The sequence below is a fragment of the Zymoseptoria tritici genome, chromosome 2 (assembly GCF_000219625.1).
Source record: "Zymoseptoria tritici IPO323 chromosome 2, whole genome shotgun sequence".
Taxonomy (NCBI): domain Eukaryota; kingdom Fungi; phylum Ascomycota; class Dothideomycetes; order Mycosphaerellales; family Mycosphaerellaceae; genus Zymoseptoria; species Zymoseptoria tritici.
Window position 1 is genome coordinate 1,604,269 of NC_018217.1, and position 14,291 is coordinate 1,618,559.

The window sequence follows — 14,291 nt, forward strand, 5'->3', positions numbered from 1 at the left end:
TCTGCCAGGAGATGAAGTGAAGCCACGGAAGCCTTCCGATCGACCCATATGCCACGCTTCGAGACCCAGCAGCTTATGATCTCGAGGACTTGTCTGACCGAGGGATCGTGCAGCTCGAGCTGATCGACGAGGACATCCTTGCTGCCGGTGATCCGCTCGATCTCGGCGTTCATGCGGCTGGTGCAGATGGTCTTGAGAAAGCAATCGACGAAGTTTCGCATGTTCTTGCTCACGTGCCGAAGTATACTGACCGTCGCAAGGTCCACGTGGTCGAAAATCGCCAGAACGAGCTCGTCTGGCCCATGGAAAGCGGGAAACACCGCATTGTTGTGCCCGCGGGCTTCTGCGACCTCAGACGAGACGAATCCCTCGTCTTCGAGCGACCCGTCCGTTGCTGCTATCGACCAAGTGTCGTCTTCTCTGCTTTCTGCTGCCGCGCCTCCTTCCATCTCTTCTGGTGATTGTGTGGGAGTGATGTGAAATGTACTTACAGCTTGGAGCAAATCGATCGCTGACTTCCGCACGGCGAGGCGGATTTGGTGCGATAGTGTTCAATGTGTGAGCGTAGTCGGTGGGATTGACAATTTCGTTTGTCAATGTTGCTGAGCAGTGTGCACAACAGCGGCTAATCTTCGGATCTTCACATGCTCAACGACTTGTAAATTGTCGGGGCACACGAAGACCACTCTCCTCGTACACGTCAAGCTGAAATGTGCCATGCGCATGAGGAAGAATCGTTTTGTTGAGAGCTTGCTGATGTCGACAGGGCTTCACCGGTGTTCGAAGGCCACCGAGAGGCAGGTTGCCGGGTCATAGCCTTTTCAGTCCAACGAGGTGCCCAAGCCTCAACATATCTTGACACCGCATACCATGATGCCACCGTCTGACACTCTTGTATCCCGGCCATACCAGATCTTCATCATATCTTCCACCCAGGCTTTGTCGGCCGCGCTCCAGGGGTCGAGTCCCATATTCCGTACATCGTCGCCATTGAGCAAGATCTCTTCCTCTGCAACGCCTTCTTCCGTATTATCGTCTGCATCTTCAACAGAACTCGCCATCGTCCGGAATATGCCTTCAGTGACTCTTCGGAAATATGCAACAAGTAGCGTAGCCGCAGCCCTTGCATACTCTGCATCTGTAGCTTCGGGTCCATCGCCGCTGTCAGGAGACAATGCTCCCAGATCGGGCATATCGAACAGTAGCTCCTCGTCCGCCTTGGACTCCTCATTCTCCCACGCGCTCGCATCGCCCGCTGACGCCCACCACATGAAGCCTCGATATGCCACTGATGTCCAGGTGGGCGCTTCAACGGCTTCTGAGTCGCCGCAATCCGCAACTCCAAGATCGTATGTGGAGGTGGTGGTGTTCCCTCGCTCGAGCAGCGGTCTCTGGTCACTGTCAGGCTGACTGCGCATACTGCCGCTGTCTGTGAATCCTCCACCGATCTGGGATCGCAATCTCTTAAGTTCGCGTTGCAACAGTTTCCATCGCCGCAGGTCGCGTTGGGTAGCCTTCACTATTCTCCCATCCGAAGTTTGCAGTGCTGGCCAACGCTGGGCAGGAGCAAGGCGGGACGGCAGGTTGACCTTCAGATCCCACAGCTCTTTCTTCTCACCGAGTATATCGTCCGTAGTGTGAGCCAGCCAGCCGTTGCTATCTTCACTGCCCGGCAAATTCGGTATGTCATGAATGCCAACGCTGAAGAGCGGCAACGGTCGTAGTAGAGACCCAGCCTCGGCTGGCAGGCTCTCACGCAGTGCATGAGGTATTGTGGAAAGCACGGAGGTCATGTATAGCACGTTACCAGCGTCCTGCACAGGAGCATTGCCCATCACCAGCACTCTCTGCCTCGCAAGAGCTGCTCGGTGGAGGGGAAACAGAAGCGGACCAAACAGATCGATCACTTCCGGCGCAGCGAGTGCTGGGTGATCCTTGGGCCATATTTGCGCAGAGTTGTTTAGTCCAGCCAGTGTGGCTTCCGATTGTGCACGCTTCCTCTTCTTACTCCCAGCCGTACTGCTGCCACCAGTATCCTGACTCTTGTGCTTTGTCCAGAACGACTCAAGAGCTCCGGTATCACTGACATCTCCGACCACATTCCTCGCCAATATTCTCAGCTCTTCTGCATGGAGCCACACCTGTCCCAATGCTCCATGTTGAGATACCAGCACTCCCACGGCCGCGAAGTTGGCATTGCGATGCGCCGCGTCGGCTTCTCCTCTCACGAACACGCTTGCACCCACGTGTTCGCCATGACGAAAGTACACTAGATCTTCGTCCACTGAGTGTAGGCCAGAGGGCAGGCTTCGGTATTCGACGCCGTCCAGGTCGACATCGGAGAGAGCGCGTTGCCAGGTAATCGTGTAGCTGATGCCGCCAGTCAGCCGCCGTGAATCACTTCGAACAGCAGTGCAAATACTTACTTACCCTTTCCTTTGGTCAAACACAACCAGAAAGATCGCGACCAGAGGTGGAAGCTCCATCGCGAAAGGTAAAAGTGATGTTGAGTGAGGTCACGTAGTGAGACGTGGTACACTTCAAAAGTCGGCCTTGATTATTCCGTGGCGCTCTCCCGCTCAAACTACACAATCCCGAGCCACCAAGGTGTCAGTCGTGCAGTGCAGTTTCAGCGGGACCACGGAGGTATCTATGGAGGTATCGGAAACAAGGGTGATTGTATCACGTCGATCGAAACGATGCTGGGCAAACACAAAAAGCCGACGACTTGTATGGAGAATGTACATTGTTCTGCTCTAGCATCTACTGTAACATGCTATCAAGGCTCTCGCCAGTGACACCCTCAATCTCCAGGATCCACCGGCCCACCTCTCTCTCAACCTCTCCATCATCATCCTCCTGCAGCTCGCTAATGAACGGTAACATCTCCGGCAGAAGGCCGATCCAGTCGACGTGGAGACGTTCCGTCAGGGCACGCTCACACTTGACTGCAGCCAGGCGGACGTCGGCGCCTTCGTGTCGCATGTATGACATGATCATAGTGTTCATTGCTTTGTGGTGCTCCGGAGAGCCAGCAGCGGCGGCGAGCTCCATAATGGCTGGGATGAGGAACTCTGAGTGGTTCACGACGCTGCCTGGACGTTTGAGTTGGCTGATGAGAGGCTCAGCGATTGCGTCAAAATGCGCAGGTGCTTGCCAGAAACCGTCTTGGTCGTTGCTGAAGTTCGCGGTCAAGGCTTGCAGTACGAGATCGAAGAGTTCGAACTGCTCGCTGGTAGAGTCGTTGCCGCGAGCCAACAGATTCGGGAGCTGAGAAGCAGCACTGCCCAGAATGAAACTGCCGTAGCTTGTGACAAGAGACTTGAGCTGGTCAAAGAGTGCCAGTGCAAAGCTGTAGAGGCTGATACTGCGGCAGCATGCTCCCTGTACGTCCTTCTTTGGCAGAGCTCCGGCCCATTCGACAATGCGAGTGAAGAATGGTCGCAATGTTGCATCGTTGAGCTTGAGAACAGCTTCCATGGCGGCAGCAGTGACCAGCTCGTACGGTGACGACTCGACCTCGGAGTCCTCCTCTTCTGATGGAGGAAGTCTGCGGCGGATGTCGAACGCCGAAAGCAGGATCGAGAAAACCAGCTGCGCATTCTTTGCAATAGTGGATTTGGTCTGGATCTTGATCGTTTCGTGCAGAGTTTCCATGTGAAGGCCGACGGCGTCTTTACCAAGGGCGACGACATCTTCCAGTGTTCGCTCAATCGCACTAAGCAACTCATGAGCAGCGACTTTCTTAGCAGTCAACTCGCTGAATTGCTTGGCCTTGTAGCTGTTTGCCTTCGCCGCGAGGACCAGCAACTGCTCCAGATATTTGCCTGAGAGCATCCATGGAAGGTGGTCGAGAATAGCCATTGCGAAGCTGAAACAAGCCGTGAGCATGCTCTCGTCCACTCTGGCTTCATCCCCGAGGCCTTCCGCAAGATACTGAAGCGTCCGGTCTAGCGTTTTTGGCAGCACCGGGATGAACTCGTCTTGAAGCACTTCCACCATACTGGCCAAGCACAGAAGGGAGATACGGCGAAGTGTGCTCTCTTTGTGGCCAAGCGCTGCCTCGCCAGCGATTTGTTGCGCAGCTTGCATGACCGCAGTGCGATCCGTCTTTCCAAACTTCTCGGAAATGTTGTCAATGCATGTGATAGCGGCGATCCGTGTCGCAACAGGCTGCGAGGGGGTAACAAAGATCGCGCAGTTGGTGAGAGTTTCGCCGAAGATGGTCTGAAGAGCTGCATCTCCACGCTTGGCGGTCTTGACGCGCTGCTCGAGCGACCAGAAGACCTGTTGTCGAATCTCGTCTGAGCCGCTCTGCATGAGGATTGCGCTCGCGTCGATGAAGTCCTTGGTGGGCATTAAGCCGAGCAGAGCTGAGAGCACACGGTTGGCGTTGTGGTGAAGAATATCATCGGTCCTGAGTTGGAGGCCAAGCTGCATGGACTTCTCGAGAAGTTTAGAGTATGTTCGACGAAGATTGTCCGCTTCCTCTTCATCGTTCTTGAGTTCTTTGGAAAGCCTCTTGCGTAGGGTGTCGCGGCTAAGCGTTTCTGCAAGGCCACTGAGCAAGACCGACGTTGCAGCTATCGCCTGGTCCTTATTCTTCTCAGCGTAACCCAAGATGACGTCCGAAAGACCTCGCTTCGACTTGAGGGTGTCGACGATAAGGTCGAGGTATTGGCTGACAGCGTGGAGCTGCACGGCGACATCAAAGTTACCCATGAGCTCCGACACGAAGGGGAGAACGTTCGTCTGATCGGGATATCTTTCGACCAACATGGCTACGACCGCGAACAGAGATTGTTCAGCGCCAAGTGTCGCGACAAGGTGCTGAAAGAGAGCTTGTCTTCGATGCAGCGGGATGTGCTCAAAAGCCGCCGTGAAACTGAGTAGCAACTCTGCGGCGCCGCTAATGAGATCTTTACCACGCTTCTTGAGTGATGCTGCAAGTGGCGGGATGATTCGTGCAACCGTTTGATCGGTGACGTGTGCGCTGTAGTCATCGCCTTGCTTGAGAATGGTCGAGCTCATGAATGTGAAAAGAGGCATGACACTGTGCAGAACAAGATCCGGCGCCCACGATGCCAGTGCTGACATCAATAACAGAGCAGCGTGATGAACTTGTGTACTAGACGTTGTTCGCACGCACTCCACGATGAGGTCAGCCCGAATGACGGAGCGGTCGACATTTTTGTTTGCAGTCGACTCCAGTCCACGCACAACATCCAGGAGGCCATTGATGATCAAACCTTGGAGATACACCAGCTCTGAATTCAGCAGCGTCTTGTACTGGTGAAGCTCGCCGAGAATGTAGAAAAGTCCCTTGAGCAACTGTGGGTGCCGCTCAGGTTTGGAACCCTCGACAAGTTCGAGCACTAGGGTGATTCGACGAATAGCAGAACTGAGCTTCTCCTTGTCTATAGCGATGACTTTGGTCGCGTCGGAAGTCCTGTTGGTACGCTGCTTCTTCGCAGGCGTTGGCTGTCCTTGCAGCTCGGCGATATTTGGCAGGCTTTCGACAAGATGGACCAGAATTTCTGAGGACAAAGTGAGATTACGGAGAGTCTCGATGGCATCTGCTTGCGTTTCCTCGGGGGAATCGACATTGAGACTCAAATCCAGCAACCAATTCACGATCTCGGCTCGAGTGATGTCTTTCATTGCAGGCCAGAGCTGCCGCAGACGTGCAAATCCGAGCTCTATCGTCTGTTCGGTACCTCCCAGCTCGCCTGTCGCCAAAGTCTTCAGTAGTTGGATCTCTTCAGCGCTACGTTGCGTCAGACAGCTGACTAAAGTCTTCGACAGTATAGCCGAGTCGTTGGGAAAGGTAGCGCTGGTCGGTCGACTGAAGTGATCCTGAACGTAAGGAACGACGATGTGGTTCCGTGCGGTACCAGCGACTTTTCCGATCTGACATAGGATGCTTCCTATGCGAAGCTTAACATTGAGCACTGGAGTGACGACCATGTGGGACGCCAAAAATGTGTAGACACCCGTTCGAGACGAGGACTTCAACTCTTTCCGAGGCGTGGCAGCGTTGGTCGACGTTGAATTGATGCTGTCGGCCAGTGCTTGGACGACGTAGCCCGCATTTACAACGCAGTCTTCGAGAATTGGCACTAGCACATCGGCCAGTAACTTGTGTGCATCAGCTAGTGGCAGCCACGTCAATTTTGAACTGTCTTTGCCGAGAAAGCTGTTCCTGCTCCACACTTTAGCATCCGTCGCCTTGTTGTGGGCAATCTTGTACACATCGCTCAGCGCAAGGCAGACGGAGGCTGCTGCATGTCGAATTGACTTGACAGGATCGGCGAGAGCGGCGATGAGATAGGGGAGTAGCGCTTGCATATCGATCGGCGACTCTGCCTTCGTGATCTGCTCGATCAGCTCGCGCGTGATGTGAAGCGCCTTAAGGCGGCTAGAATTGTTTGCACCAGAGGTCCAGACGTGGGTGAAGAAAGAAAGCACGCCCGGCTGTTGCGAACAGTGCTTCCTTTGCAACGAGTGGAGGTTCAACAGCGCAGCAAGGTCCTTGTCAGAAGGCAGAGCTTTGTCGAATGCTGCCATGTAGCCATTGAAAAGGTCCTGATTATCCGGGTCCAGGAATGACGCATCTTTGTATGGTAGTGCTGGCAGGTGGCTCAGATCAAGGACTGTTGCGATGGAAGCCTCGTCTGCCTGTAGCAGCGCCAGTTCTTCTACATCGCTGTTCGCCTCCTCCACATCAATGGCGTCGAGCTGCAGTGCCAAGCTTGCGTCCAGCCGTGCCAGATCCACTTGTGATTTTTTTACCGCGAGTTCAATCAGGCGAGTGCCGCCTTCATGACTTCCGAAGCGGCCCAGGACTGCGAGCAATTCGGATCGACCGCTGTCCTCGCCAGCGGTGGCATCCACGTCCGCAACAGCCTTCATGGTAGCCTCGAGGAGCAGGATGGTGTATCCTTGAGACAGCAAATCAGATTCGAGAATATCCATGAGGAGTTGCGACGCCTTAGGGTCAGCATTCCTGGCGATCGCGTCGATAGCACCGTGTGCAAGCCCAGCGAGGAGTCTGTCCGCGCGGCAAGTGGTCCCGGTCTTTTCAATGATGGCGAGCGCTTTATCCTGCTTGATCAGCGCGCGAGTCACCTTGCGCGAGAGGGACAATTGCTGCTTCTCTTCTCCGAGCACGGCGAGACATGTGATCCCATCCTCCAATGTCTGTTCGTTCCACGCAGATGCTACGGCCTCCATCATCGCATTGATGACATTCTCGTTGAGTGATGCCTTGGTGGCCAGTATTGTCATGATCATGCAAGATCCCAAAAAGAGCTCAGGAACGTCGCTGATTCCGAGAGCTCGTTGCAGGATCGGTAGCACCCTGAGCAAAACGTCTTCCTCCTTCTGTTGTCGGACAGCCTCGCGACCAGACCGAGTGGCGTCCATCATACCGTTGACAGTCTGTGCCGTAACACTCGCCCAGAATCCGAGGAGAAGTGCTGAGTGGTGGTGCGACTTTGCCACGTCCAGAACATACTCGCTGAACGCGGCGAAGAAAGTCGGACTGGTGATGGCGGCCGAAACAATGACATATCTGGGTGGACTTTGCAAGGATGCAACATATGGGTGTAGGAACCGGAAGTTTGCAGGTAGGGTCTCCGGAAGGATGGAAAGCAATGTCGGGAAGATTTGCGAGGTGTGGTATGGCAGAAACGTCAAGAGCAGAGGCTCCGTATTGTACTCGTGCGCTCTGAACCGGCGCACTAACCACTCTGCCGCTTTCATCCCAGGCTTGAGCAGCAATCGTGCCCCAAGAAGCCCCAGGAAACGCTCAATAACGCCATCCAATTCCTTGTTCTCATTCGCAGTCATGCGCGTGCGATCCTCATTCTTACTCTGCTCGCTGAACAGATTCCTCCGATAGGGCAAGAATCGGTTGTCCAATTGACACAGCTCCTCGAATCCCTCCAGACATATTTGGTATATCGTGTCAAAGTTTTGCGACGCTGCATCTCTTGCTTCGAACAGCAGCGACTTGCTGTGACGGGTCTTTTGCGCTTTCAGGTCGAGTTGGTGTGTGCTGTTGGCAGCAATAGCAGCCAATTGCTGCTGAAGAGCGGTCGTCATGGTTGTGTTCAGTGGCGTGCTTTCATCGAGCACATGTTCCCATCCATGGGTGTGGCAGAAGTTGAATGCTCTGGGATGTAGGTATGCTTCTAAAACTTTTTGAGATGATTTAGAGTTTACGCCCGGGTCCCGACCGGAGCTCGTTCCGCGCCTTACTTCATGCCTTCGACGTTCGTTTCCGACAGCTTGACGTGACGAATGCCCAATGGCATCAAACGCTGTTCCAAAGTTCGGAAGCTTCAAGCCGAAAACGAAGTCGGAGTCGAAACAAGACTCCAAGCCAGATTCCCGGTCCTCAGGACGTAGCAGTCACCACAAAGCCAAGGAACGCTCTCTTCCCGATGATGGAAGGACGAGGCGCAGGGAACATGATGATAGCCACGGTCGTCAAACATCCTCTCTGGACAAGAAACATGCAGAAGCTCTCTGGGAGCCGGAACGCAAGCATCAGAAACTCACGGATGCGCCGCGAGCAGCAGAGCTGGACGAATTCGAAGAGTCAACCCAGTTTATCGTTGACCGGCGAGGGGACGCAAAGAACGCCGTCTATGGCAGCCTACACCGGTACAACATCCCAGCGTATCACCGAACAGGCTATGGAAATGTGATCGGCGGGCTCTCCTCCAAGATTGATCGTGAAGCTAGTGATGGGAAGGAGGTCAGTCTCGTGAGTTCGCTCAAGCCTCGTGTGCGCTCAAACTCATCCCGAGTGTTGTCCTCAAAGTACGGAAAGGATTCAGAAACCAAGCTCCGCTTCATAACCGCACAAAGTGACCAGGCAGACGATCGTCCTGGCAGTGACTTCATCGAGATCACGAGAGCGAAGCGTCGAGAACACGATTACGACGGCGCCGACGATCAGAGCGGCAGTGTGGACTATCGTTCTATCGATGGAAAGGCAAAGGCGAACGATCCTTCAATCGACGATGACCTGGAAGTGGTCGACTCTGATGATAATGCCAGCACTGACCTTGAGCTGCGCACACGGCAAGAAAGTGCCGTACTTTCCAAGAAAGCTAAAGCCAATCCCAAGTCTCTGGAAGCGTGGCTAGCGCTAGCAGAGCATCAAAGCAAGCTGGTCCGGCCCGGCATTGATGTCTCTTCATTGACGAGCTCCGAACGACGCACTCTTGCCGATCTCAGGTTGTCAATCTTCAATGAAGCATCAAAGCATATTTCACCAGGGACAGCTGGCCGAGAGTCCCTGCTCAGTGCCATGGTCGATGAAGGCAGGCTTGTGTGGGATAACGCCAAATTGGCTTCGAAGTGGAAGGAAGCACTGGTCGAACAAAATTCTAGCGTCCTGCTATGGGCCAAATATCTCAACTTTGTTCAGGACAGCCAGTCCAATTTCCGTTACGAGACCTGCAAGCATGCCTACGTGGAGTGTCTCAACATCCTTCATAGGGCTTGCGAAAGTGCCAACGATGCGAGCAGGCCGGAGATCAGCAGGATTCAGATCTACCTTCTTCTCCGCTTCACGGTATTCGTTCGTGGGGCTGGCTACGACGAGCTCGCCATAGCTATCTGGCAAGCTCTGATTGAGATGCACTTCTTTGCGCCATCTTCGCTATCCTCGGCCGGTGTTTCGGAGCGATTGTCGTCCCTAGAAGAGTTCTGGGAGAGTGAAGTTGCAAGAGTTGGTGAGGAGAACAGTCTTGGCTGGGCGAAATACCATGATTCTGGCGAGGGCACTCCACGCGAAAGTCAGCCGGCCGTCAAGGACAAGACCGTTCTTTGCAATTCTTTGCAGAATTTCGCCGACGAGGAGAACACCCTTGGCAGTGCTTTCCTACTGCCAGCATCTACTTACGACGATGATGCTGTGACAGATCCGTTTCGCTGCGTGATGTTCTCAGACATCCGCGAAGTTATCGAACCGCTGAGCAACACAAAGATACAGTCTTGGTCCATTGTTGAAAGCTTCTTTCACTTCATGCGACTACCCGCCATCTCGTTGCAATCGATTCACCTGGATGCATGCGAATGGCAGAGAGATTCTCACCTGGCCACTTCCCCTGGCGAGAATAGCTCTTTTGCCGCCACCCCTCAGCCTGAGAGGTGTCTTCTTCCATGCAGGCGCGAGATGACCGCAATCTTATTCGAAGATGGGTTCGATGCCTTGAAAAGCGACCTCGAGCAGCAGCCCATGAGGGATACGAAGCTTCGCTTCCTCGATAGAGTTCTTGAGAGCCTTGGCTCGGTCTCGACTCTCAACACCCCCAATGGAGAACTCCTTGCAGAGTACTACATCGCTTTCAAGGCTACTCTACTCCCGACGGAGACCGCAAAGGCTGCAAAGCGCATCTTGAAACAGCGACCATCGAGTATGCGTCTCTACAATGCCTACGCACTTGCGGAAGGACGAAGCCAGATGGCCAAAGCTTTGGAAATTTGGTCAGCCGCGTTGAGCTTGCAGCGTCGCATTGAGTCAAACCAGCACCACGATCTTATCTACCTCTGGCATAGTCGCTTCATCTGTCAAGTCAAGAGTGGTGACGAACGAGGCGCTCTACAACTGCTGCTCGACACGGCTAACGGCAACAAGGAGTGCATCGGGGTTGAAGATCAGTCTGATCATGCGTCTGAGTTCTCTACTCGACAATTGAGACTTCTTCGCAGAATTGAAGAAGATCTCGATCGCTTGTATCTCCTGGGCAGGTTTGAGCATGCAGTGCTGTGCGCAGATCTATTGGCATGGATCTCATACCTCACTACGGAGAACAACACAGATCGACCCCTACACATATACTCGAAGTACAGCGCTAAATTTGCTCGCGACAAAGGCTCGATAGCCATCGAGCAGCTGCATCAGTGTAAGGTCAGACTCATACAGACGCACCTTGAACGACATCGACCGCACAAGCCTTCGGTGCTACAGCAAGAGCTAGAAGACAGTCTAGAGCTGTTTCCCGACAACAGCGTTCTGCTCGAGCTCCATGCGAGGATTGCCACACAGGATCGTATCAGAGCCCTTGTCCGTGAACAGAAGGCGACGAGCTCGATAAGCTCTTTCAGCGTGGTCCAGTGGGCATTCAAGATCGGGGAGGAGATTCGACGCAGTGCACATGAGACTTCAGGATCGACCTCCAACACCGTGCGTGCTGCGTTCTCGAACGCGCTTCTCCGCAACGATAGCACTGTTAGCCACTCCCCTGCGTTATGGTTGGCATGGTCCCGCTATGAGTTTGCATCAGCAGGCACGAACATGCAGAGAGCCAGAAGTGTCTTTCTTGATGGCTTGAGGTATCTTCCTTGGATGAAGTCCTGGGCGATACAGGGAATGAAGCTGTTTGGAGATGGAACGCTGAGTCAGAGCGAGATGAAGCAACTTTATGAGCTTTTGCATGAGAGAGGATTGAGGGTCAGGGTTGATGTTGAGAAGCTGCTGTAACGATCCCTCCGTGGTCCCGCTCGAACGATACCCTGGAATATGCATTCGAGCAGGTGAGTGAGCATGCCGTTGGATGCAGTCATCGAACGAAACCTCGGATGGTGCGCAAAGGGAGCTTCATTAGTGGACGAGTGAGCATATCGTAGCTGTATCGAAGTGATATGTAATGTTTGACGAGACAAGTGAATCTGTTCCGCTAACATGTGAACGCCAAGATTGACGTCATGGCCCGATCGCGCAAGCGACCCAGGGAAGGGCAAAGTACAGATCACTCGTACAGATCACTCTCACGCTGGTCAAGCTTGCGCTTTGTGAATACTCCAACATACATCATGAACGTTCTCAAGGGTGGCTGGCACCCAGGTGGTGGCAAGGGAGACTCGTCAGGTTCCGCAAGCTCCACGACAGGCGTGCGCGGGAAGCTCAGCGAACTCAAAGGGAAGGCCACAGGGAAGCCCGTTGACAGACACAACTACGATGCCGCCCGATCCCATCAATCCGCCCCGTTGTCAAGCCTAAGAGATCTGGCCTCGTTCGCTCCACCGCCGAAACACAGTGCATACTACGGTGACGGTGCTCAAAGCCCGGCCGTCACACGAACAGTGACCTCGTCCTCCGTAGCTGCAGCGAACAAGCCAGCCCCTTCACTTGGAGCACCGCTGGTAGAGACGGGATACGCGGCGCGTAGAGCCGCCGAGCAACGCGAACGTCAAGAGCAAGCAGAATTAGAGGCAGCCAAACCGAAAGGGCCATACCGCAGCGATACCTCAGGTCTGAGAACGGACAATTTACCCCCGCCTCCAGTCAAAAGAGTGACCGCGAACGTCAGTGGAGGCAACGGGCCTACACCCTCTCCAGCTAGAAGAGCCAGTCCTGCTTTACCTCCACGGGTACCTCCACGGCAGGCCGCTCCTCCTCCGAGCCTACCTCCTAGGCAGAATGAATACCCAGATGAGCACACTCCTGCCCCTCCTCCCGCCTATCAGGAGGCGATTAGCCAGCCTACAACACAAACCCCTTCGGCTCCTGTAGCACCTCCGAGACAAGCCGGAATGATCAACCAGTTCGCGGCCAATCGCCTGGGTCAAGCAGGTGTGAATGTGTCTGGCTTCGGAATTGGCGGAGAGACGAGCTCGACAGCCAACAATTCGGCCGCAAATCCTGCGCAACCCGCGAGAGATTACAGATCCCAGATAGGTCAGATGGGAGCATTGCATCAGCGATACCAGAACTCTAATGCGAACAATACAAGTGCAGGCTCTTCGCAGGCCGCGGGTGGGTATGGGCAGCAAGTGGGAGAATTGCAACAGCGATTCTCCAAAATGAATACCGGTAACTCAAATGCGCCGTCGTCTTCTTCTCACGCACAGACTGCTCAAAACGCATTTTCGGGCATAGCAGCCGCAGTACAGAAGAAGCCACCGCCGCCTCCACCAAAGAAGTCTGGTCTGGCAGCACCACCTCAGCCAGTTTCGGCGAGTCCATCTGCAGGCCTGGCACCTCCACCATTGCCTCTGGGCAGTAAGCCGAGGTTTCCTTGAAAAAGGGACATGACTGGATGAGGTGACAGGACTTCGGTAAAATCCTCTGATAAGGAGAGCTGGCTGCTAGATCACATGTTGCTTTTTGAGCTTGACAAAGAGACTGAGTCGCACCGGTCGACGCCATCCGACACAGCGCAGCTTTTCTGACGTACAGAACAACATCTCGTGCTACACGTCTCTTGGACATATCAATCCCGACTCAGCCGGACGAAAGAACAGCCAGTCTGGATCTCAGCGGACCAAATCAGCTACATGCCTCCAAATCCCACCATTGTCATCGTGCCAGAGACCTGGTGTCCTCCAAGCCTTTACGATCCTCTCACCCTCCGCCTCGAACGAGCTGGCTATCGTGTATGGACCGTGTTCCTCCCATCGACCGGCGACAAGATTTTGGCCAAATGGGGCACTGAAGATGTCGACATCATCGCTGCAACCATTCGACACTGCGACAATCGAGGAGAAGACATTGTCGTTGTTGCTCACGGTGCAGGAGCTGCATCTGCCGGCGACGCGGTTTCTGGTCTCAGCAAAGCCGATCGAGTTGAGCAAGGGACGCGTGGTGGTGTGATCAGAATGGTGTACATTGCGGGTATACTGACAGACGTTGGTCAGTCGTTGTCAGATCTTGTGGGAGCGCGAGACTGGGTGACGGACCATGGGACCTGGGATGTACCGGATTCTGCTCGCATTCCAGCAAACTTTGGTGATGATATCGAAAACCTGGATGTTGCGTCAATCCTGAAGCCAAGTGCTAAGAGCACGCGGACGAAGAAATGCGACTACGCTGCGTGGAGGCACATTGCTTGCTCTTACTTGGTCTGCGAAAGTGACGGCGTAGCTCCTTTGGCTTTGCAGGAAGAGATGGCAGCGCTACCAGGGCCGCGTTGCGACGTGGAGACTATTGATGCTGGGCATCTTCCATTCTTGAGCAGGCCGAGCTTCGTGGTTGGTTTCATCAGGAGGGCTGTTGGAGAGAGACTGTAATGGTCGAACGCCACGAGAGGGCTCTGCTAAGACACCTGTCCGGTTGTCTCTAGATTTACATACACGCCTATTCGAGCGTCCTGCCCGAGTACCTGCACCGCTATCTGGCCGTCCTCTTAAGTCACCTCAAAGCCTACGTGTACGCTTACTTCCACGCCTAATCGGCCGTCTTGCCGACTTAGCTGTACACTCACTCCACGCGTACCCGCCGCCTATTTGGCCGTCCTGCTAAGGTACCAGGACGCATACGTATACCGATACGC

At 54.3% G+C, this 14,291-nt stretch overlaps 3 protein-coding genes across 3 annotated transcripts; 1 reads left to right on the plus strand and 2 right to left on the minus strand.

Moving 5' to 3' along the window:
- Nucleotides 1-845: 845 nt before the first annotated feature.
- Nucleotides 846-2,486, minus strand: MYCGRDRAFT_68294 (uncharacterized protein; the record flags this gene model as incomplete). Its single annotated transcript, XM_003855530.1, has 2 exons — nucleotides 846-2,370; nucleotides 2,431-2,486. 2 exons carry the CDS (start codon nucleotides 2,484-2,486, stop codon nucleotides 846-848), a joined length of 1,581 nt encoding a protein of 526 aa, XP_003855578.1.
- Nucleotides 2,487-2,763: 277 nt separating this feature from the next.
- MYCGRDRAFT_68298 (uncharacterized protein) lies at nucleotides 2,764-8,106 on the minus strand (the record flags this gene model as incomplete). Its single annotated transcript, XM_003855529.1, has 1 exon — nucleotides 2,764-8,106. The coding sequence occupies one exon, from the start codon at nucleotides 8,104-8,106 to the stop codon at nucleotides 2,764-2,766; it is 5,343 nt and encodes a 1,780-aa protein (XP_003855577.1).
- MYCGRDRAFT_90708 (uncharacterized protein) lies at nucleotides 8,105-13,751 on the plus strand (the record flags this gene model as incomplete). The annotated part of the gene is made up of 5 exons (XM_003854868.1): nucleotides 8,105-8,183; nucleotides 8,700-11,203; nucleotides 11,848-13,021; nucleotides 13,199-13,606; nucleotides 13,657-13,751. The coding sequence occupies 5 exons, from the start codon at nucleotides 8,105-8,107 to the stop codon at nucleotides 13,749-13,751; spliced, it is 4,260 nt and encodes a 1,419-aa protein (XP_003854916.1).
- Nucleotides 13,752-14,291: the final 540 nt, after the last annotated feature.